We start from the raw sequence: 22308 nt of genomic DNA, 5'->3' as shown, positions 1-22308 counted from the left end.
GGCCCTTAGACACCTGTGCACTAGCAGCTCTGGCTGTGGTGTAGACCCCGGCTAGTGGGGGCCCTGTGGCCTGCACATCTGGGCTCTGCAGGTCACAGACTATTCTAGCAGCCTGGATGGGGACTGTCGCGGGCAACCCTCACCCTCTGAGTCCTTCTCTCTGTCATTCCTCCCAGGTGCGGTTGCTGGGCGTGGTGTCCCAGGGCCAGCCGACGCTGGTCATCATGGAACTGATGACGCGGGGCGATCTCAAAAGTTATCTCAGGTCTCTGAGGCCAGAAATAGAGGTCAGTTTTGGTTTTCATGGACTTCATACGTTACCTGTTCTTTCTTTAGCACCTTCCCACCACACCCCCCCCCAGAAGATATTGTGTGTTTATTTTTTTATTTTTAAGAAATTTTTTTGAGTGTGAGCCGAGGAGGGGCAGAGAGAAGGGGAGACACAGAACGGGAAGCAGGCTTCCGGCTCCAAGCTGTCAGCACAGAGCCCGACCCGGGGTCAAACTCGCAAACCGTGAGATCATGACGTGAGCCAAAGTCAGATACCCAACCAACGGAGCCACCAGGCACCCCTGTGTCTTTAAACCTGCTTACTTTTCTTTTTTTTCTTTTTTTTTTTTTTTAACGTTTATTTATTTTTTTGAGACAGAGAGAGACAGAGCATGAACGGGGGAGGGGCAGAGAGAGAGGGAGACACAGAATTGGAAGCAGGCTCCAGGCTCTGAGCCATCAGCCCAGAGCCCGACGCGGGGCTCGAACTCATGGACCGCGAGATTGTGACCTAAGCTGAAGTCGGCCGCTTAACTGACTGAGCCACCCAGGCACCCCTAAACCTGCTTACTTTTCAACATTGAATGTTTCTTGCTGCATGCTTGGTTACAGGTTCTTTGTATGAAAGATGTCCCCGACTAGAGAGAGACCTCGAGATTTTGTGGGAGCCCCTTGCCATTTCTCAGATACCCTTCTACTTAACCCCTCTGTGCTCCTGTTCTGCATTCCGCCCCCCTCTAGTTCCCTCCTCTGCCGCAGGTGCTCCCTGACTTCTCCCTGCGTCTGCACAGCTTCCTCCCTGAAGCCTTCCCTGCTCCCCTGCCCGGAAGGCAGGAACCCTCCATGACTGCTCCCCTAGCACCAACTCTCTCTTCTATGGTCCTCCGAGTGGATTCCCCTTCCACCCCATCGTGTTCAGCTTTTCCTCCCAGGCTCCGAGCGCTGCCAGTTCAGGGTCCGTGTTTGTGGCAGGCAGTCTTTCAGTAAACGCTGTCAGAGTTCAATGTTAGGTTGACGTGATTCTTGTTGCTGGTGTGGTTTCCCACCTGGCTCTGTACACATAGATGCCCCCTTATTCATGAGCCCCCTCCCCACACACGTCCCTTCCCCCAGGCTGTCAACAGTCTGAGCCTTTGAGACCGGGAGGCCCTGTTTTCTCGAACTCTGCATCCACATGTCAGGCTTGATCCTGAGGCAGAATGATAATCACCTCGGCTGCACAGTGTCTGCTTAGTCTAGTAAAAAAGACCAATTTGTGTTATGAGCTTCAACTTGTAAACCTGCTGAAGTCCTCTGCAATTTTTCATTAGTCACTGTGGTGTCTCCCCGTCTGTGGCATGAACCCACAAGGCAGCTTTTTAGCATATGGAAGCATGACTCCAAGTGAGTCACTCTAGGAATAAACTGGTAGATAAATACTTACAAATAATACCAGCAACATCTGCCTTTCATTCGGCCCCCTCGGTGGGTCTGAAGGCCTCACTTTCACCCTGACTTTGCTCTGTGGTGAGCAGGTTTTGCATCTGCTTGTATTCCCAGAATACTTCCCTTTTGAATCTCTACAGCCTTTCCCTGTTTGAGCCTAATCTTTGGTTTTCTTTTCATCTACAACTTAATTATCTCCCAAGTAGTTGTTCCTTAATTTTTAGTTCTGAGCACCTGTTCGCACGTGGCTTCCTCCATTCACAGCAGATGATTGTCCTTGTGGTTCTCTGAGGGTCACGAGGCCAAGTGTGGCCCGGGGCCCTGAGCAAGATGATTTACAACACACACCCACCCTCTGCTCTACAGTGTGCCTCCCCAGGTCCCCTGGATCGTAAACTGCCTCACTTCTGTAATACACAAGCCAGCATGAGGGAGAAAAGCTTCATCAGATAGGTGGCTCAAGACACGGCAGTGTATTTCTTATCAGATTCATGCAGACATCTGAAAAGTATGAAACGCTCATTCCCTGCGTCCCCGATTTCAGGCACAGAATAAACGTTTGGAAACACGTAGTCTCCGTCCCGGCTCTGCTGCAAGCTGTCTGCCGTCCTCAGGCAGCTGCTTCGGGCCTCCGCACCTCAGTGTCCTCGTGTGTAAAATAAGATGGTTGGACAAGAAGGTTTCTGAAAGTCCCTTTTCCAGATCTCAAATTCACTTTTAGATGTGTCAGATTTAAACTTGTTCTTTCTAACTCAGGTCAAGGATAAAAATATGTATGCTTGTCCTGCAGATTCATTATACTCTATTTGGCATCTTCTCCCCAAGTTAAGATTTGCTCATTTACTTTGCTAAATGTGGGTGTTTGTGTATACATGCCTTCAGTAGCTCGAAGCAGATTAAAGATTTCCGCTCTCTGAAACGCCTGAAAGAATGGCACTGTGGCACCATGAACTGATCAAATGTCAGCCCTCTCTTCCAATATGTATAATCAGATTCCTTTTATTGATTCTATCCTTCATGTTAACTATGAATGACCACTTCTTTTTTCTTAAAATTTTTAATGTGTATTTTTGAGGGAGAGAGAGAGACAGGGTGCAAGCAGGGGAGGGGCAGAGAGAGAGAGGGAGACACAGAATCCAAAGCAGGCTCCAGGCTCTGAGCTGTCAGCACACAGCCCGATGCGGGGCTCAAACTCACGAACCGTGAGATCATGACCTGAACTGAAGTCAGACGCTTCACCGGCTGAACCACCCAGGCGCCCATAAATGACCACTTCCAGTAAACACATATACTTAATACTCCACAGCTTAAGTATTATGAGCATCAACTTAACAGTTCACCTGCAGATTTCCTAGCATACCATGCACATCTAAAGCCCCAGAAAGCTTAAAAGGCAACGGTGGGTCCTGAGACAGAAAAGCTTGTCTAAAGGAGACTCCCATGTAAAAAGAAAGTGCTGGTTTGGGCTTACCCTTGGGGACATCATGTCACTTCTCCCAGGAAACTCCGTGATAAGTATTTTAAACCACCAGAGACTGTCTTGATAGTCTCTTCAGAATGTAAACATACGCCATGTGTAGGGAACTACCCCACAAGCGCTTTGGAGGGTTGTTGTACTGCTTCTAGAAGGCAGCTTTCAGCAGAAACCAGCACATCACTGGGCAAAGCCAACATCCACTGAGCACAGACCCTGGCCAGGCACTGGCAGGCACTTTCCATGTGTGGTCCCAGCTCATGCTTCCGGCAGTGACCCCACCCAGGCATGCTCTTCCCATGGCACCCAGGGTTTGAGCCGGGAAGGTGGCGCTTTGGGACCTGTCAGAGTAATGTGGCTTTGCAGTGTTGTAACAGATGCTCTGTAGTCAGGGAAACTGAGGTAAACTATCGCACAGCACAAGCAAGAGGTGGTTAGTATCTAAACTGTGGCAGGCTGATTTGCTCTGTATTTTTTTATTTTTTTAGGATGGAGAGATTTGGGCACATGTTTTATATAAGCTTTTTTCTAAATGGATTTTTTATTATTCTGAAGTATTTCTCTTTAATTCCAAAGCCTCCTCTACAAAGAGGAAATGCTTATCATGTTACGTGTCCCTGTTTTACATTGATCCCCCTCCAGAATATGCTTCATCTGGACTTAAATTAATTGGCGAGTGCCTGTTTTCCTTGGTGCCCACAGAAAACAACAACCCAAGGAGTGCCACGTTGTGAAGTGAAAATGTTAGTCCTGATACTTTTGTACTTTAGATGAAAGTTAAAGAGAAAGAAAAAGATCAGATACTTGATAACGATGCTCACATGGGAAATAAAGCATACAGTGTCCATTTGGGAAACACATTTACTTATTTCCACACAGCCTTTGTAATATTCTCTCGCTCCTTTCACCTGCACTTTGATTGTAGACAGAAAAGGAACATATAAACTGATAAAAACTCGAGTAATCAAGAAATCTTAATATCTGAAATTGTTAGTTTCACTTTAAATAATTTTTGCCCTACCCAAAATAGAAAATGCTGGTCCCAAGTTGTGCTAATTAGCGTTTCTCTCTGCAACTCTGTGTGATGTGGTCAGCGGGCAAGCGCATGACTTTACCACGAAGCAGATGCTATGGTCTCCATAATAATATGTTCCTTCTGAGCAAGTCCTGTTTCTTAGCAGACTGACCTGTGGTGCTCAGATTGAACAAAGATGGATTTGCACACCCTGGAAGAATTAGGGTGGGGGACACTCCTAAATTCTCACGTGAATTTTTTTTTTTTAATCTCCAACAGAATAATCCAGTCCTAGCACCTCCAAGCCTAAGCAAGATGATCCAGATGGCTGGAGAGATTGCAGACGGCATGGCATACCTCAACGCCAACAAGTTTGTCCACAGGGACCTTGCTGCCCGGAACTGCATGGTGGCTGAAGATTTCACGGTCAAAATCGGAGGTGTGTTCTCAGCTTCCCAGGTCTGAACAGGAGCTAAACTCACACACATTTCAGAGACTGAGCTGGCATTCACCCACCTGTGAAGAGGTTTTCCAGTGCATCCCATGAGTACAGAGTCTTGTACTGGGGAATAACTTGGTTGTCTCCAATTGATAGTCAATCACAAACCTCACTGGGCTGGCTCAAATCCCTATAACACATGTGGGCACAGCAGAACAGGCAGTGGACAAGGATGAGCTGAAGCCATGGTCTCTGAGGTAGCCTCTCCTGGCATTTGGGGCATTTTTGGGCAGAAGAGTTCTAAGCGTTGGTTACAGAAATAATTGAGGCAATGTCCTCAGGTGATTTTGACTTGGGAGTAAAAGTTGCCATATAAATTACCAACATTTCCTCCAATGTTTCTGGCTTGAAAGGGGTTTTGCCCTCTCAGTGGTCCATGGAGTTTTCTAAGATGTGAGGCCCCCAACGGTGAAGCCCCTGCATAGAGCAGTAACAGTGACAGGGAGGTGCAATCACTCAGGTGAGGGAAGATCACTGCTTATTGGGGTTCACACCCAAGTTGGTCAACCTCTAAGCTCTTGACCTGTGTATTATAACGCTTAGCTGATCAACCTGCTGGTTAGACCCCTTGTTGCCACCACCCACTGAAACACCAAAAAAAGGGGGGTTGGGTTGCATTTCTGGTGCTGGTTAGAAATTCATTTTAGCCTTTAGGTTTGGGTTTTGCTTTGATCTCTTAATCCTGATAAAAACACTTATAACCTCAGGGCTACTCAGGAAAGCTACCTACTTTTACCAGAACCCTTACCTTCCCATTATGAGATGACAATGGCTCAGAAAAACATCAAGTATTTATTCTGAGAAACTTCAGAGGACACTTTACATCCAAAATCCATTTAAAATTAACCTCCTTGATGTAGCTGACTTTGCTAACACATAGAAACAGACACAGAGAGTTAGACAAAATGAGGGGACAGAGGACTATGTCCCAATTGAAAAACTAGCACAAAATCACAGCAAAAGAGCTGAACCAACCAGAGGTAGGCAATATGCCTGATAGAGAAATCAAAGTAATGGTCGTAAAGATACTCATGGGACTTGAGAAAAGAGTAGAGGATCTCACCGAGACCTTCAACAAAGAGACAGAAAATATACCAAAGAACCAATCAGACAGAGATGAAGAACTTAGTAACCAAAATTAAAGATACACTAGAGGGAATCAATAGGAGAGGAAGCAGAAGAACTGATCCCTGAACTGCAAGAGGGAGTAATGGAAAGCAACCAAACAGAACAGGAAAAAGATAAAAGAATGATAAAAAAGAAGGATAGGTTAAGGGAACTCAGCAACACCATCAAGCATAATAGCATTCACATTATAGAGATCCCAGAAGGAGAAGAGAGAGAAAATTTATTTGAGGAAATAATAGCTGGAAACTTCCCTAATCTGTAGAAGGAAATAGACTCAGGAAGCAGTGAGAGCTCCCAGTAAAATCAACCAAGGAGGTCCACGCCAAGAGACATAATAATTAAAATGGCAAAAGGTAGTGATAAAGTTTTAAAAGCAGCAAGAGAAAAGAAAGCAATTACATACAAGGGAAACCCCATAAGACCATAAGCTGATTTTTCAGCAGAAACTTTATAGGCCAGAAGGGAGTGGAATGATATATTCAAAGTACTAAAAAAAAAAAAATAAAGTAAAATAAATTTAACCTTTTTCCAGCTCTTGAATTATCTGTTATGGAAATGCTCATCTTTCTTTAGCAGTATATTTTTTCTTTAGCTATGATTTTGAATGAAATATTTCGGTCCTTTAGTTGTGAATGAGGAGTGTCCCCTCTTGAATAGTTATCAAATTAGGGGTTAGTGTCTTTATTTTTCATTTGGAGGAAACAGAGATGATGAATGGAGCCATATCATAGAGCAGACATCCCTGAGTCATCAGAACTACTCATTCATGAGCTACCAGTATGTCCCTGGATTTGGCCCTTTGAGGCATCCACACGTCTGGTGCCCCTTGAATCCCAAGAGGCTGACAGGCTCCAGGGTTTCTAGGAAACAGCCTCTCTCGCCACTGTCTGGGCTTTCTTTGTGCTCCCTGCTCCCTTCCCCTTCCCTTTTCGTTCCTTCCCCTTTTCCATGAAGACTCAGATTATTCCCATGGAGATGCCAGGCAGCTCTCCTTCCCCAGCGCTACAGAACAGGGAAGCCCTGAGCTTAAATCCTGGTTCTGCCGCTAGCAGATGAGACTTGGGACTAGTGCCTTAAGTTCTGAGCCTCAGTTTCTTTCCCTCGGAAATGGGAAATGGGGATGCTGATAGAGCAGACCCACGAGATGGTGGGCAGGACTGGGCACAGGACAGCTCCAAGCACACGCCTGGCACAGGACAGGTCCCCAGTAGATGTCAGTTCCTGGGGCCATCAGCATCCAGCTTCCCACACCCGCTTCCTGGCACACGCAGGAGCTCAGCTCATGCTACCTGCTTTCCGGTTTCACATCACGGTGGGAGAGCTCTTGTCGGGCCACTTGCCATTTGAAGTCCAAATCAGCAAGGACCATATTTGCCATTTAACCCAGTGGCACATTTACAGTGACATTTGTACTTGCAGTTTTTCTCACTAACATTTGGAATTTTTCTTTTGTGCTGTGGAAGAAATAGCTTGTGTTCTTTTTCTGGGATTTCTTTTTTTTTTTTTTTTCTCCTTTTTGTACAAGTAAAGACAAGTCCTCTCCTCTGCATGTCACTGGATTAATTCTCAGATAGGGTTCCAACACTTCGTTTTTATTCCTCACTTGGGTTCGAAAGATCTGTTTTTCCAATGCCCGGTGTCTCATGGAGTCCAAACGTGACAAGTAATTTCACCAGAGGCAGCTGTTGACCCCTCAGCTCAGTACAAGTAAATTGTGTTGGTTAACGTGCAAGGAACTTTATTCCCTGTGTTTGCTTTGTAGCCTAACCGCTTTGTGGCACAGTTAGAGACATGAATGAACATTTTAGAAAGGAGAGCAGCCCTTTCTCCTGGGGAAGGAAACGGAAGAGTCCCTGTAAGAAAAGGTTGGGTGATTGAGTGGAAAATCAAAATCTGACAAAGAAGCGATAATTTAGGATTATAAAGCAGGCCTGCCATCAAACATAATTATGTGACATCTTTTAGAGACATGGAAAATGGAACAAATTTTCAAAAACGAGTAGGAGCATTATGTTGAAAAACATTATTGGGTAATAGCTTCAGGGGCCTAGTAAATAGCATCTCCTAGCATCTTACTGTGTACTTTACTTTCCCCGTGAATTGGTACTTTCAATATTTTCCCCCTTATTAAGCAGTAAGACTATTTTATTTCCTCTGGCAGTGGGGCAGTGCTACCAAGTAAGTAAGAGTCAGAATGCTCTTATTTATTTCACCAGGTTCTAAAACCACATGTAAATGACCTTTGGTCTACACGTGAATATTTTCTTGATAAAGTGGGAGACTTGGTAATTTATAAACTGCTTCTCACTTTAAATGAAAAAAGGAATTAACTTTTTTATTTATCTGTTTCTTTATTTGGAATGAAATTAAATTTTTTTATTTTTATTAATTTTTTGAATGTTTGTTTATTTTTGAGAGGGAAAGAGAGACAGAGACAGAGTGTGAGTGGGGGAGGGGCAGAGAGAGAGGGAGACACAGAATCTGAAGCAGGCTCCAGGCTCTGAGCTGTCAGCACAGAGCCCGACGTGGGGCTTCGACCCACAAACCATGAGATCATGACCTGAGCCGAAGCCGGATGCGTCACCAACTGAGCCCTCCCCAGGTGCCCCAACTTTTTTTTTTCCAAAGGACTCAAATTGTAAACCTATTTGAAGCAGACATTCATTGGTATTTACCTGTCACAGGATTAATCGATCAGTCATCCCTTATCGATTCTGCCTTATACAATTGTAAATGCTGATACCCAGCCTCCTGAGAGTGTGGCTCACCCGTGGGTGCCCCACAGCTGTGATGGAACATCTTTGCTTCTGCCCTGAGAGCTGCTCAAAGTGCGTCACTCTTGTGCCTTCTCTCCACCTTACAGATTTCGGTATGACGAGAGATATCTACGAGACAGACTATTACCGGAAAGGAGGGAAGGGGCTGCTGCCTGTGCGCTGGATGTCACCCGAGTCCCTCAAGGATGGGGTCTTCACCACTCACTCTGACGTCTGGTATGAGAGTCTTCTTCTGTAATGCGAGCCCAGAGCCCTCCAGCTTCCACAGATCCCACTGGCTCCGTCTCGAGGGCTTTATGTTTCTACTGGTCTCTATTCATCGTTAACCCGTTTCCTGCTTTGGCCAAGTGCTGTGTGGGCCATAGTCCTGCACAGTTGAAAGGCCCCTGTTGTCAGTGGGCTAGCTGAGGACAGCGGGCATTTGTGGGCTCTAAAGAATTTGTGAGACCCACATTTCTTGCAGTCCTTAAGTGCTCAGTAAGTGGCGAGGAGCCCTTGAGAGACAGACCATCAGGGGCCGGGACGTGTCCAAAAACTTCACCTCTCCCCTGGCCACCTGCCCTCGTTCCATCTTTCCCAATAAATAGATAACGTGGTGTGTGTGCGGCTGCCTCACCTAATTACAACTCCGGATTGCAGACATTCCTTTGTTCACACCCAAAGCTTGTGAGTCTGGATGTGTTCTCTCATTGGTCCCATCTGCTGTCTGTCCTTTTTCAAAGGACTTCACCATTGTGGGCCCAGGGATGGGGTAGAAAGCACAGTGTCTCCCTTCACGATAACGTATCTTGGGGTAGAAAGCTTAGCTGAGGAGTACAGAGGACTCTCAGTAGCGCTGTTTCCTGTGATACCTCAGCAACACTGTGGAGAGGAGGCCAGGTTCTGAAATACAACTGAGGTCCTTGGCAGGCTGAGGCCCTGGCACATCTACCTCCTAGAACGTCAACTAGTTTCTTGGCTGTCCTCTCGGGAGGTCCCATTGCTGCTGTGTTACGGAAATGGGAGTTGTTTACTCAACTGTCTGGACGACCACATAGAGGAGCTACTTAAATAGTGACCGACATCATTTTTTTTTTTTTTAACCTCATGAACCTTTCGTAGTTCAAGGGCCTTGGATCTCACTACGAAGACAGGTGCAAATTGGAAATAGCATTTGAATACGACCCGGCAAAGCGTGATTGCTTCTCGAGTTCACGTACGAGATCTGTTTTTGCAGTCGGCCTGTCCAAGATCGTTAGCTCTTTGCTGTCAAATCAAAGTGCTCACCACCATTTTTAGATGTAGAGATGATGGGGAGAGAAGGTCTGTTCATGCATCTGATTATTGTAGCCTCTATACCTCCCAAAGCTCTGAGGTCAGCTTGTACAATAAAATAGAAAACCGTGCGAGCCAGGGACAGCAGAGGCAGGATGAGAAGATAAAACTAGAGTTATTAATATCTCACAGGCTAATTTTGCCCAAACCCTGGTTAGCAACGAATGCCACCAGCAGCAGCAACAGAGGGACATGCAGGGGGTTCGATGCCAGTTTTCTCCCACTCGACGGCATCGACATTATGCATGAGTAATATGTGTATGTAAACAAGAGTGTCTATTTGATAATCATTCCGTTCAGTGTTCAGGCATTAACAGTGCTTTAAATTCTTTTTTTTTGGTAACACAGCCTTTGAGGGTAACATGGGTAGGGTAGGCCAGGACTTGGTGAATATGGAAGGTTCCTCAGCTGCCTAGGATCTCATGCCCTCCCTGTCAAAGGAATGGGAGTCACCTTAGATTGTATTCAATAGCACAAAACAGGTGTTCCCAAATAGTTGAAACTCTAGAAAGAGATACAGAGAATTGTATTTGACTGTGTCAAAGAGACCTCAGTGTCTTTGGTTTGGGAGGCACTCCCAAGGTCGGGTCCAGCCCCCACATCCCACCCATGGCCTCTTTGACAGCTAGCATTCAGGCTTCTGCTCAAATGTCTCCAGGACTACTTGTCCTCTCCCTCACAAGGACAGGCCACCCTAACTCTTAAGATGCCCTTGTTCTTTGCACGTCTTTCTCATATGATGCTTAAGTCTGCCTCTTGGTGACACCCGTTGGCCCTCCTCTGTAGCACACTCGCATGCTCTTGTCTGTTTTTGACGAGACGGGCCTTGGAGTCACAAGGAAGTGGTCTCTTTTCTCTAGTTTGAACACTTCCACATTTTCCCAGTGCCCTCTGAGATTTTATTCCCAGGCCCTCGGGCTCTGTGCTTCCTACTGCTGCAGCTCTGTCGTAGCACCGTGTCCTTGCAGAACGATTCCTTTGGCTTAGAAGACACAAGTGTGCCCTCCAGGGATGGAGGGAACCAAGCAAAAAACTAGGCAGTTGGGGCCCACAAGTGTGTCCCCTCCCTGGGCGTCTGGATCACCCTCCAACAGTCTTCATTTCTTGACTTACTGAGAAGGTTTCCAAACTTCCACAAATACCTAGGCCCGCACCCACTTAAAATTATTTGCTTCTTTGCTGGCTAATTCACGTCAGCGGGGAATGTGGAGATCTGTGTAGGTCTCAATTTACTGGTGGGTGGGACACAGACATGATCCTGTCGTGGTGTGCTGAGGTGTGGTTCCTGAACGCTGGCCCCAGGTGGCAGTGGCACTGATGTGTGAGAGTCACATCAAGTTGTACCTTCTTCAGGGCAAGCCCCCCAGTGCTCATGATTGGAAAATACGTCACGCAAAGACATTTGTCTAGCGTTTACAGATGAAACCTGTCCACAAAATTCATGACTCGGTACGATATGAAGGCATTGAAACCAGTGCCCATGCCGTTGTAAATCATCTGCTTTGAAAAGTACACAGGCTTTGCCTCTTAGTGTCCCTGTCTGGCCATGTGGCCTTGGTCAAACCACGAGGCATCTCTGGGCTTTGGCTGCTCAACCTGTGAGGTGAGGTCTGCTTTGGAGTGTCTGCACTCCCTACTAGGCCTGCAGTAGCTTGCTGAATGTTTACATGGCTCCTGTGGCAACTAGTGATGCCAGGGGGGCGTCTTGGTGTGGGGTAGAGATGGCTCAGCCTTCACGCATTGGACTCTGCCGGTCACGTCCCGCGAAGCATGACCAGACTCCAGCATCAAGTGGCCCTCCCTGACGAGGGATACTGACATCACACAGGAGTCACTCCAGGCCAGCCCTGTTACCTGCTGTGTGACTTCATGCGTGTGACCGTGAGGACCTGGTGAGGCCCAGGAAATGCTCAGTGTGTGCAAGAACGGGGCGACTAGAGACCGACTCCCTGTCCTGGAAGGGTGAAGTCTTGTGGAGAAGAGGAAGTGATCCTGACAGGTTGGAGTCACAAAAGCCTGGCCAGAAGAGACGGGGCCGTGGGGCACCCTGAAGTAGAAGTGTCACTTACAAGGCAGTGGGGATGCAGGTTCTAGACCGCGGGAATGCCGAGAGAGGCTATGGCGGCAGGACACGCTTGCGAAAGACGGTGGGACTTCCTTGAGGGAGTTAGGGTGGAGAGAGAGCAAGTAAGGCCTCAGATGTTGTGTCAGGGGCTTGGGCCTGATTCTTCAGGTTCTGCAAAGACGCATAAAGCTTCTGAAGGAAGAGCGACACGGGAGACTGTCTTAAGATGTTCATGTTAGCTAGAGCATCAGGCCGCATGGTGAACGGTGCTAGCACCAGAAAGGAAGAGTGCTATAGGCCGAGGAGGACCGTCAGTGCCGTGGTGGACCCTGAGGAGGCCGAGGGAAGGACGGCCTTGGGTTGACTGCTCGAGTGAGGCAGGACACCAACTACTTGAGGCCAGAAGAACAGGACCGAGAGGCAGAGCTTGGGCTGAGACACGGGAAGTTTATGGATAGCCAAGTGACCGGGAGCTTGAAACAGAGCACCCGGAGCCGAAAGAGTCCGTGCGGGAGCCGTTGAGTGAGAATGGGCTGCTTGAGAGGGGCTGGCCCCACCGGCAGAGTCTGTGGAGGAGAAGGGGCTCTGGGAGGGAACTGTGTTGTTCTCAGAGGATTCCTCAGGCCAGGCCTGCAATCAGTAAAAACAGCCACGCTTGTCTTTCCTTGCACTGTACCGCATTCCAGACATGAAGGTTGGGAGCTCCGAGGCATGCTGCCGATGTGACCAGGCCCACTCCAGTATGACATCCCAGCACCAGAGTTGTGGAGAAGCTGGCTGCCTTCAGCCCAAGCCTCTGAAGTGTGCCTTCAGCCACACTTAGGCCTCTGAGTCTTTGGCTTTTCTAGGTCTCTTGTGCAATATAAAGGCTATTTCTTGGTCACTGGAAATTAAAAAGGGCCTTGGGTGAGTCGGTCCTCTGCTAAGATTTTATTTATATCTGATATCTGTTCTTAGTACAAAGTTGCACAGAAACCTTTTTTTTTTTTTTAATGTTTATTTATTTATATTTAGAGAGAGAACATGCTTGGGAGCAGGGGAGGGGCAGAGAGAGAATCCCAAGCAGGCTCCACGCTGCAGTGCAGAGCCGGACATGGGGCTCGAACCCAAGAACCGTGAGAACATGATCTGAGCTGAAATCAAGAGTTGGACGCCTAACCGACTGAGCCACCTAGGCGCCCCTGTACAGAAACCTTTTGCTCACGGAAAAGTAGCTATAGCTGAAGCAGTGAATAAAACATTGGCTCAGGCTCCGGGCCAGGATCCCGGGAGCTCTCGGTGGGAAGCGCCAGGCCCCAGAATTTTCAGTGTGGCTCTGACACTAGCACCCCCTGGCCCTTCCGCAGTCCTGTCGGAAGCCCCTCGGGCTGCTTGCTGCCGATGAGCCTGCTTTATTCTGCTGAAATGAACTGAGCGTAAGGGCACATAGACCGAGGAAAATTGGTGCGAGGTGGCAGTGTTGGGAGGTCACCTTTATTTTGCAGGTTACGGCATCTCCTTTTAAACATTACCTGTCTGAACTTTCTGTGTGCGTGTCCACATATTTTAATTTGTTTTCCAGCAGTTAGATCTTCTAAACCAGCAGGCAAAACTGCATGCATAGCGGAATGGCTCACTGCCCCCGCTGCTGAATTTACGCCTCGGCCCCTTTGCCCCTCAGCTAAACTCTTCTTAAGGACGCCTCCTTGCCTGCCAGCCCGCCGTCAGCCAGTGCTGTGCTCCTGGCTTCTCTCCCTGTGAGACTGAGCCCCCGTCACATGTCACAGACCAGCAGCTCCCCAGCTCACTCCCACAGGTCTTCCCTCCCCACTGGCCCCACTGGACCTGTGAGATCCCCTTCCAAGCTTTCTAACCCTCCAGACCTGTGGAAGTCAGAACTGCGGTCAGAGACCCAGACGTCAGTATGTTTTGAAAACTCAGCAGGAGGGGTGGGGGGGTGGCTCAGTCTGTTGACTGGCTCAGGTCATGATCTCAGGGTCTGTGGGTTCGAGCCCCACATTGGGCTCTGTGCTGACAGCTCAGAGCCTGGAGCCTGCTTTGGATTCTGTCTCTCCCTCTCTCTCTGCCCCTCCCCTGCTCGTGCTCACTTGCTTGCTCTCTCTCTCAAAAATAAATAAACATTAAAAAAATATTTAGGAGCACGTGGGTAGCTCAGTCGGTGAAGCATCTAACTTCAGCTCAGGTCATGATCTCACGGGTTGTGAGTTCGAGCCCTGCGTGGGGGTCAGCACAGAGCCTGGAGCTTGTTTCGGATTCTGTGCCTCCCTCTCTCCCTGCGCCTCCCCCACTTGCACTTTGTCTCTTTCTCTCGCTCTCAAAAATAAATAAACATTAAAAAAATGTTTCTAAACTTGCCAGGAGACTCACTCCACAGCCAGCATTGAGAGCTACTTGGGTACAAGTTTCCAAAATAGGGGAGCTTGTTGAATGGCTTGATTGTCCCAGGCTGTATTCGAGGTCACTAAACCACTGTCCCGGCAGGGCCTGGGGACCTGCCTTTAATTAGAGGATAGAGCACATTTGGGAGACATTGCCCTATTGGGCCCGTGGCTGGGGCCAGGCCCTGAAATCAACCTGCCCGGGGTTCAAATGAGAAAGCAGGTGCTTCTGAGTCATTCAGGGGGCACTGCAAACCACCCCCTGCTACAGCTTTGCCCACACTGCGGGAAGACAAGGGCCACGCTTCGCCGCTGCTGGGCGCACTGGAGGATGCTCGCTCAGTCACCACGCCGAGGGCACGTTTTCAGCACCCGGGGTGGGGAAATGCTGGAAGGGAAGGGGCAGTGAGGGCTGCCCGCCCCTCTCTGAGCCCTCACGTCCCCTCTCTCACCCTAGGTCCTTCGGGGTCGTTCTCTGGGAGATCGCCACGCTGGCCGAGCAGCCGTACCAGGGCTTGTCCAACGAGCAAGTCCTTCGCTTCGTCATGGAGGGCGGCCTTCTGGACAAGCCGGACAACTGCCCCGACATGCTGTACGTACGCCTGGGCCCCTGATGCCCTCCCTCAGATTCCCCTCCTCGATGACCCTTCCTGGGTCACCCAAGATGGGTGGTTCTGAGAGCCAGTCTCTGCGGCCCGGCAGGTGGAGATGAGGGGGCGGGGTGCAGTTTGGAAGGAGGTTATCCTGATGGAAGGACCCTGTGCCTTTGCGGAGTCACCTTAAGTTCACCGCATCTCCCTTAATCTTTTAGTCCTGGTTTGCACCTGGGGTCTCAGGCCAGACATCTCTGGGAAGTATTTGACCAAAGCGATCCTTACCGGCCTCAGCACCAGAGTTTAAGAAAACTGGGGGAGGGGGCAACAACATGGCACTGGCTGCTCTTAAGCCAAATCCCGGAGCCTCTTGCAGCCTTTGGCAGGACTGCTCTGGCACCACGTAGGGCAAACCTCAGGCCTCTTCCCACCGCGTGCCACCTCCACCGTGGCACCCCCCCCCCCCCACAAGGTTTCTTCTCTGCTGAGTGCTGACCAAAGTCATTAGCTGTGAAAGCAACACGCTTTCTGGGGCTTCACCCAGTGACCCATGGGGACTGGGAATGTGGTTCAGCTGGCCCATCAGGGGGCCCCGACACAGCCCCGGGGGTGTACAGCTTTGGGCACTGGCAGATTCATCACCTCAAGCTGCTTCTTTTTAACAACAACAACAAGAACATTCCGCTTTTTGTTCCTGAGGTTTGTCCGATGATGGGAGGGTGTCCGTGATCCCTCCTGGGCCTTGCTGCTCAGCGCCGTTAGTTGCACTCCTTGTTGGCGCAGATCAGAGCTGTCGAGGGCAAGAGGGCCTCACTGTCCACAGGAGGAACGAGTCAGACGAGGGTGTGAAGGTGTTCTGTGGTTGGGTCATTGGGTGCAGGACAGAAGCAGGGAGAGAGTGTGGACTTGTTTTCCACATGGACGTTAAAGCAGGGCTCATAGAGTCTTCTGGATCCCAATGGGTAGAAGGTAGGCTACCACTCATGCCTCAGCACCAGTTCCGGAATTTTCCAGAAGTGTTCTTCAGGACAGGTGTGGCTTCACATTGGGAGCAACCCCGGAGGAGATGTCAGGCCGCCTCTGTGTCTGTGTGGAAGACCGCCCCCCCCCCCCCCGCCCCAGATATGCCACCTGCACGTGCACCAGGCCCCCAGCGAGCAGGGGCCCCAGGCCGGGCCTCAGGGTGGTGGGTTTGCCACTATGAGTCTGATACCACGTCCACTGGGGACCAGGGAAACTGGCCTCGACAGTCCTGAAACCTTTGCTCCTTTGAGTCTCTCACAGTTTCCTTGGGTCAGGACTCTGGACACGGGTGTGCCGGCCCCTTGGCTCAGTCTCATCAGCCCGAAATCCAGACGTAGCCTGGGGGCGCCAGCATCTGAGGCTCTGGGCCTCCGGCAGGACTCATGCCTAGGGCTGCAGAACCGCCAGCCTTCCGGAGAATGGGTCTTCTCCCGCCGGAGTGTCTTACTTCTTCAGGGCCAGCAAGAGAATCTCTGCTGCTTTTACCATTCGTTTTAGCTGATTAAGCCACATCCAGCCCAGATCATCTCCCTGCTGGTTAACTCAGAGTCAGCTGATGAGAAAACTCCATAACGAGGTGAAACCCCATCATCTTTCTTAGTCTGACCCACATTCAGGTGAGGGGTTATACAGGGCGTTGACCCCAGGGGCAGGAATCTGGGGGAGCATCTTAGAATCGGACTACCACAGCTTGGGAAGCAGAAACCACTGTCCATCAACAAACCAGGGTTTTGTATATTTTTTCTGAAGCACTTTGTTGCTACCAAAACTGAATCCACGTCGATGTGGTAGGCCTTGTTCCCATGGCTCTGACCGTGCGGCTGTAGGACCTCTGGGCTCGGGGACTCAGTGCGGCACCCCATGCTTCTGGAGTGCATTAGCTGAGCCTTATGCTTCCTAACTGCTGCTTCTCAATGTTTGTTCAGCTGAAGCCCAGGGATAGTTGGTATGGAATTAAGAAAGAGGACCCAAGACTGCCATAGGAGAAGCAGCATTCTGGCATCCACGTGTGTGTGTGTGTGTTGAGGGCGGGGGAGCCCCCTGATCATTTGAGCCCGGGGCTGGACATGGGGTGCAGAGTAGACCCACCAATGACAGGAGGCCCCATTTCTCAGAGGGCTGTGTATATGGGGCAGGGGGGGGGGATGGGGTTTCCCAGATCCCTCAAGAACCTTCCCAGTTAGCCTCTTCAGGTTTCAGAACCCAAAGTTAGAAGAGACTCAAAAGGTCACTTAGTACATGTTTATTAATTTGCATTTATATTAAATAGGTACATAATAATACACATTAATTTACATGTATACATACATATATATAAAGAGAGAGAGGGGCAGGGAGAGAGGGAGGGAGGGAGAGAGAGAGAGAGAGAGAGAGAGAGCGAGCACACAAACAGGGGAGAGGGGCAAAGAAAGAGAAGGAGGAGAATCCCAAGCAGGCTTTGCAAGCATGGATCCCGACCGGGGACTTGAACTCACAAACCCGTGAGATCATGACCTGAGCCAAAACCAAGAGTCGGACACTTAACTGAGCCACCCCGGCGCCCCTCACACTTTCTTCCCTAGCATGGAAACGCTTCCTCTGTGCACCTGTATTAGTTTTTTACACAGTGGGTCATTATCCCAAACCCAACAATGAGCATTTACCATCTCATGGAGTTTCTGAAGGCCTGGAACCTGGGAGCGGCTTAGCGGGATGGCTCTGGCTCAGGGTCTCTCACGAGGCTCCGGTCATCAGAAGGCTTGACTAGGGCCGGGACCCACTTGCAACTGGCATGCAGCTGGCTTCTCCAAGCAGGGCTTGGCAAACTTACCTCTAGAAAAACGGATAGGAAGTGTTCTCAGCTCTGTGGTCTCATACGATCTCATTGTGCAAACGCAGTCACAGATACCACGTGAATGAGTGTGGCTATGCTCAGGTAAAACTTTACTTGGGGATACTGAGATTTGAATTTCACATAATTTTCATGTCACAAAATATTCTTATTTTGATTTTTTTTCAACCATTTTACAAATATAAAAACCATTCTTAGCTCAGAGGCCTCACCAGAAAAATTGGACAGTAGGCTAGTTTTGGGCCATGGGCCTGTAGCTTGCCCGAGAGCAAAGGACTCCAGAGCGGAGCAGATGCCACAGTGTCCTTCATGGCCGAACCTCAGGGGTGGTCCTCTGTGATGTGGGAGGAGATTACGGGAGGCATGAACCCCAGGAGGTGGGGATCACCGTGGGCTGGGTACCACACCCCACTGACTCCCAGGTTGCCTCACAGGTGACTGTTCTCCATGAACAGTGTGGTCACTGTATTCTTATCAGCTCGTTATAAGAAAAATCTTCCTTCGGAGAAAAAAAAAAAAAATCTCAGTAATGGAGTATAAGGAGTGATGCCTGCTGAGTTTGCAACCGAGGGTCTGGTGCCAGAATAGAGGCTGATGCTGGGGCTGGTGGTGGTGTAGGAAGCTTAGCCACAGTCCGAGAAAGCAGGTGTCGGTTTTGTTCGTGTGGTTTGGGGTAGTGGGAGGAGAGGTTTTATTTTTGAGCTGTCTCTTTGACTCGGAGAAACGGCCTCTGAGAAACTTGTGGGACTCCCTAAAGTTGATCCACCTCCCGGTGACTGGAGTTTTGGTATTAATTTAATATGCCTGGGAAGCAGCCCACCTGCCATGGGAAAGGCGCTAGACTTCCTGTTCCCAGCATAGAGTGACAAGGAAATTCACATGGAGAGGTTACTCTTGGATATTACGTGTTTGATTCCGGAGGCATTTCTGCTTTGCCCTCCAGAACCCCCCTGGCAAATTGTTCTCCCTCCGAAGAAAACAACAGAATGGAAGGAGGTTAGCTGATGGTGCAGGGAGTGTCCGTGTTGTTCTTCTGAATTTATTGATGAGCTTAGGTAAAGAAGAAGTGTTCTGGGAGAGGGGTTCTTTTGTTACGGGGCACAAAAGAGCGGACTCCCGTTTCTGCCAGAGGAGAGGAACGTCACTGAGCTCCTGGGCGTTGCCCAAAAGCCCTGCTGGGCGCCCGGGTGGGAAAGAAACCACTTCCACTGTGTGGCTCCAGAGGTGTGAGCGGGCACCAGTAGGGTAACCTGGGGGCTGGCGTGCAGCGGCTGTGGGGGGTGGGGGGCTTCGGCTCAGCAGCGGCGTCTTGGTGGTATCTACAAGCAGGTGGGATGGGCTCCTCTGGAGCAGCCAAGAATCCCTCTCCCCTCAACTGCGCAGAGCACTTAGGCTTCAAATCGACGACAAAGCCTGTCCTTAACCTTCTCTTAAGCTCTCGTCTCTGTACCGCCACCGCGAGTGTCCTTGAGCGCCTGTGTCTGCGTGCCGACCGCTGACGTCCCAGAGACAGGGCTGCGAGGCGAGGCCCCAGCTTTCAGAAGCTGGGTGGCAGAAGGACCGGGTTGTAATGCTGCAGGAGAGGGCTCGAGCAGAGGTGCAGCAAGCTGTAAGCCCTGGGCCAAGAAGCCGTATCTTTTTCGGTAAAACTTCCACAGTGTCACAGGTCCAGATCCTTGCCAGGGCAGTGCTCAGTATACACAACGCAGGAAAGAATTGGAACTTTTTAGCCCAGAGAGTCACGAACTCACAGAGGAGACTGAAACACATTCAGGGGACTCTGGTGGTTCTTGTAGTCTTCAAACATGGTTTTCCCCCTTGCTGTGATCCTGTGCTGGTTGTGTGGGAATAGGGTGCTTGAGTAGAATCCAAACAGTCAGGAATGGCCATTGGTGCGTGCTTGGCCTCGCAACTACAGGCTGTCCCGTGGTACCTGGGCCCTGAGTCTGGTCTCAGTCCAAAGCCAGAGTGATATGGGGCAAGGCGATGGGCAGGCCTGCCGTCCCACTGGCAGGCGCCACTGAGAAGCGGCTCATAAGACAATCCTGGCTGTTCTAGGCTGCCAGGAGGAGGTGGAGGAGGGGTGTGCCAAGCCCTGCAGGGCCTTTCTAGAATCTGGTCTTTGTTGCATCGGTTGGGTTGTCACGGGGCCGAGGCTGGGCTGCCTCTCACACCTGGGCTTGTGATCACCACCTGCGTGCATGCAGCAGGGCCTAGAGGAAGGTGACGATCCTGAGGCCCCCTGTGTGCAGGATGGGAGGGGTCGGGACAGTTGTCCCTCTTCCCTCACACCACCTCCTCGGGTCACACTTGCCTCTGTGAAGCAGCTTCACAGCGGGGCAGCAGCCCCCTTTGGTCCTGTTCCTGCCCCAGGTGGAGGGTCTGCACATCCCCTCACCCCCCACGAGGGGGCCTTGGGTAAAGCACTGCTCCAGAGCGGACTAGTTCTAAAACGTGCCTTTAAAAAAATTTTTTTAATGTTTATTTATTTTTGAGAGAGCGAGCGAGCAGGGGAGGGGCAGAGAGAGGGGGAAAACATGTGCCTTTTTAAAGAAGAGTTTTATCAGCTCATAAATCCTTCTAGAGTCTACTGGAAAGTTTTCTTGTGGAGATAGTGTAAACAAGGTCTTGAGTCCTACAGAGTAAGAAAGACTTCCTTTTATGGGCAGCCCTGGAAGGCTTTAAGAGAGGCATCACATGGTTTGTTTGTGCTGATGTCACTCCAGTCACTGGTGGCACCTCTCAGCACCTCCTCCCCTCCCCCTGGCCACAGGGGCACCGAGCCAGGGCACATCACATGTTCTTGGCCTTGGCTGCGCTTCTATTCAGGGACAAGTCAGTCAGCCAGAGAGGAAATCACAGCCGAGCCACAGAGAGGGGTTTCGAGTATTTATGGCCCCGTTTGTTGGGGGTGGGGGGTGGGAAGGGAGTCCTTTCTCTTGGGCAGCAATGGGAGGTAAGGGAAGGCAGTCTTGTGTGCCACGTGACCCCAGGCGGGAGCTGTCACACGGTGACTATGAGGACAGGAATGGCTCTCCTAGGGGGACCATGGTTTCCCTTGTGGAGGTGGAGAAAATTCCTTTTCCTGAGGTAGGTGGTTTTCAAAGCACAACCATACTCTTTCGCAGAGAATGCCATCCTGCTCCCGCCTCACCAGTTTGGGGACCTTGGACAAATTATTTACTCTCTTGGTGTTTCTGCTGCTTCATCTACAAAATGGGGACATGTTACAATGCACCTCCTTCTAGGACTTGAGAGGATTCAAGCAGTTCACACACACAAAACCCCGCCTGCCCGACACCCTGTGTGTTACTGGGTGCATTAACCAAAGGTTAGCCCTGCCAAATGGTTAGTGGCATGGCCAAGGCAAAAAAATCTGGTCTTCGTATTTTGTCCACGTCTTTTTCTGCTAGAGCACGAGTGGTAAACGTTTTCCATAAAGGGCCACACGGCCGGGATCTTGGGCTTCTAGGCCAGGCAGTCTCTGTTCCAGCTACTCACCTAGCAGGTGTCCCTTGAAAGCAGCCACAGACGTATGTACGTGAACAGATGGGTGTGGCTGGTCCAGTACAACATAATCTGCAAAATCTGATTTCTAAAACCCGGCAGCGACACAGGCAGAAAGCCTCTCTCAGGCTCCCACCCTCCCTGCAGGTCACGTACTCTTCCCTCCCGGACCGGACACCTTTCCTCCCAGGACTTCCAAGGTAGCTTGGCCAGGTTGGCTTAGGGCTTTGCCTTTGCAGACTGGTCTCCGTGCCCCCTGGGCTTCTTCCCTGAGGCCAAACGAGCAAGTGGTCTGTCAGTCAAGCCTTCCATTTAGCCATTTTTATTGAAAAGCGTCTCTTTAGCCAGAAGTTTTTTTTTTTTTTCAATATATGAAATTTATTGTCAAATTGGTTTCCATACAACACCCAGTGCTCATCCCAAAAGGTGCCCTCCTCAATACCCATCACCCACCCTCTCCTCTCTCCCACCCCCCATCAACCTTCAGTTTGTTCTCAGTTTTTAAGAGTCTCTTATACTTTGGCTCTCTCCCACTCTAACCTCTTTTTTTTTTTTTTTTCCTTCCCCTCCCCCATGGGTTTCTGTTAAGTTTCTGAGGATTTCACTCTCAGGAGTGAAAACATGTGGTATCTGTCTTTCTCAGTATGGCTTATTTCACTTAGCATAACATTCTCCAGTTCCAACCACGTTGCTACAAAGGGCCATATTTCTTTCTCATTGCCACGTAGTACTCCATTGTGTATATAAACCGCAATTTCTTTATCCATTCATCAGTTGATGGACATTTAGGCTCCTTCCATAATTTGGCTCTTGTTGAAAGTGGTGCTATAAACATGGGGGTACAAGTGCCCCCATCAGCACTCCTGTCTCCCTTGGGTAAATTCCTAGCAGTGCTACTGCTGGGTCATAGGGTAGGTCTATTTTTAATTTTTTGAGGAATCTCCACACTGTTTTCCAGAGCGGCTGCACCAATTTGCATTCCCACCAACAGTGCAAGAGGGTTCCCGTT

The 22308-nt window shown here is 49.8% G+C and overlaps 1 protein-coding gene across 4 annotated transcripts in view; it reads left to right on the top strand.

Moving 5' to 3' along the window:
• Nucleotides 1-22308, top strand: part of IGF1R (insulin like growth factor 1 receptor) — a 299971-nt gene that overhangs the window by 275307 nt on the left and 2356 nt on the right. For all 4 annotated transcript variants that reach the window (XM_042988145.1, XM_042988146.1, XM_042988147.1 and 1 more), the window contains 4 exons: nucleotides 177-287; nucleotides 4464-4623; nucleotides 8675-8804; nucleotides 14803-14937. In XM_042988145.1, coding sequence (XP_042844079.1) covers nucleotides 177-287; nucleotides 4464-4623; nucleotides 8675-8804; nucleotides 14803-14937 — 536 coding nt within the window. The remainder of the gene's footprint in view (nucleotides 1-176; nucleotides 288-4463; nucleotides 4624-8674; nucleotides 8805-14802; nucleotides 14938-22308) is intronic.

The sequence above is a fragment of the Panthera tigris genome, chromosome B3 (genome assembly GCF_018350195.1).
Source record: "Panthera tigris isolate Pti1 chromosome B3, P.tigris_Pti1_mat1.1, whole genome shotgun sequence".
Taxonomy (NCBI): domain Eukaryota; kingdom Metazoa; phylum Chordata; class Mammalia; order Carnivora; family Felidae; genus Panthera; species Panthera tigris.
Note: the sequence above shows the minus strand (reverse complement) of the source record. Positions and strands in the feature narration are given on the sequence as shown.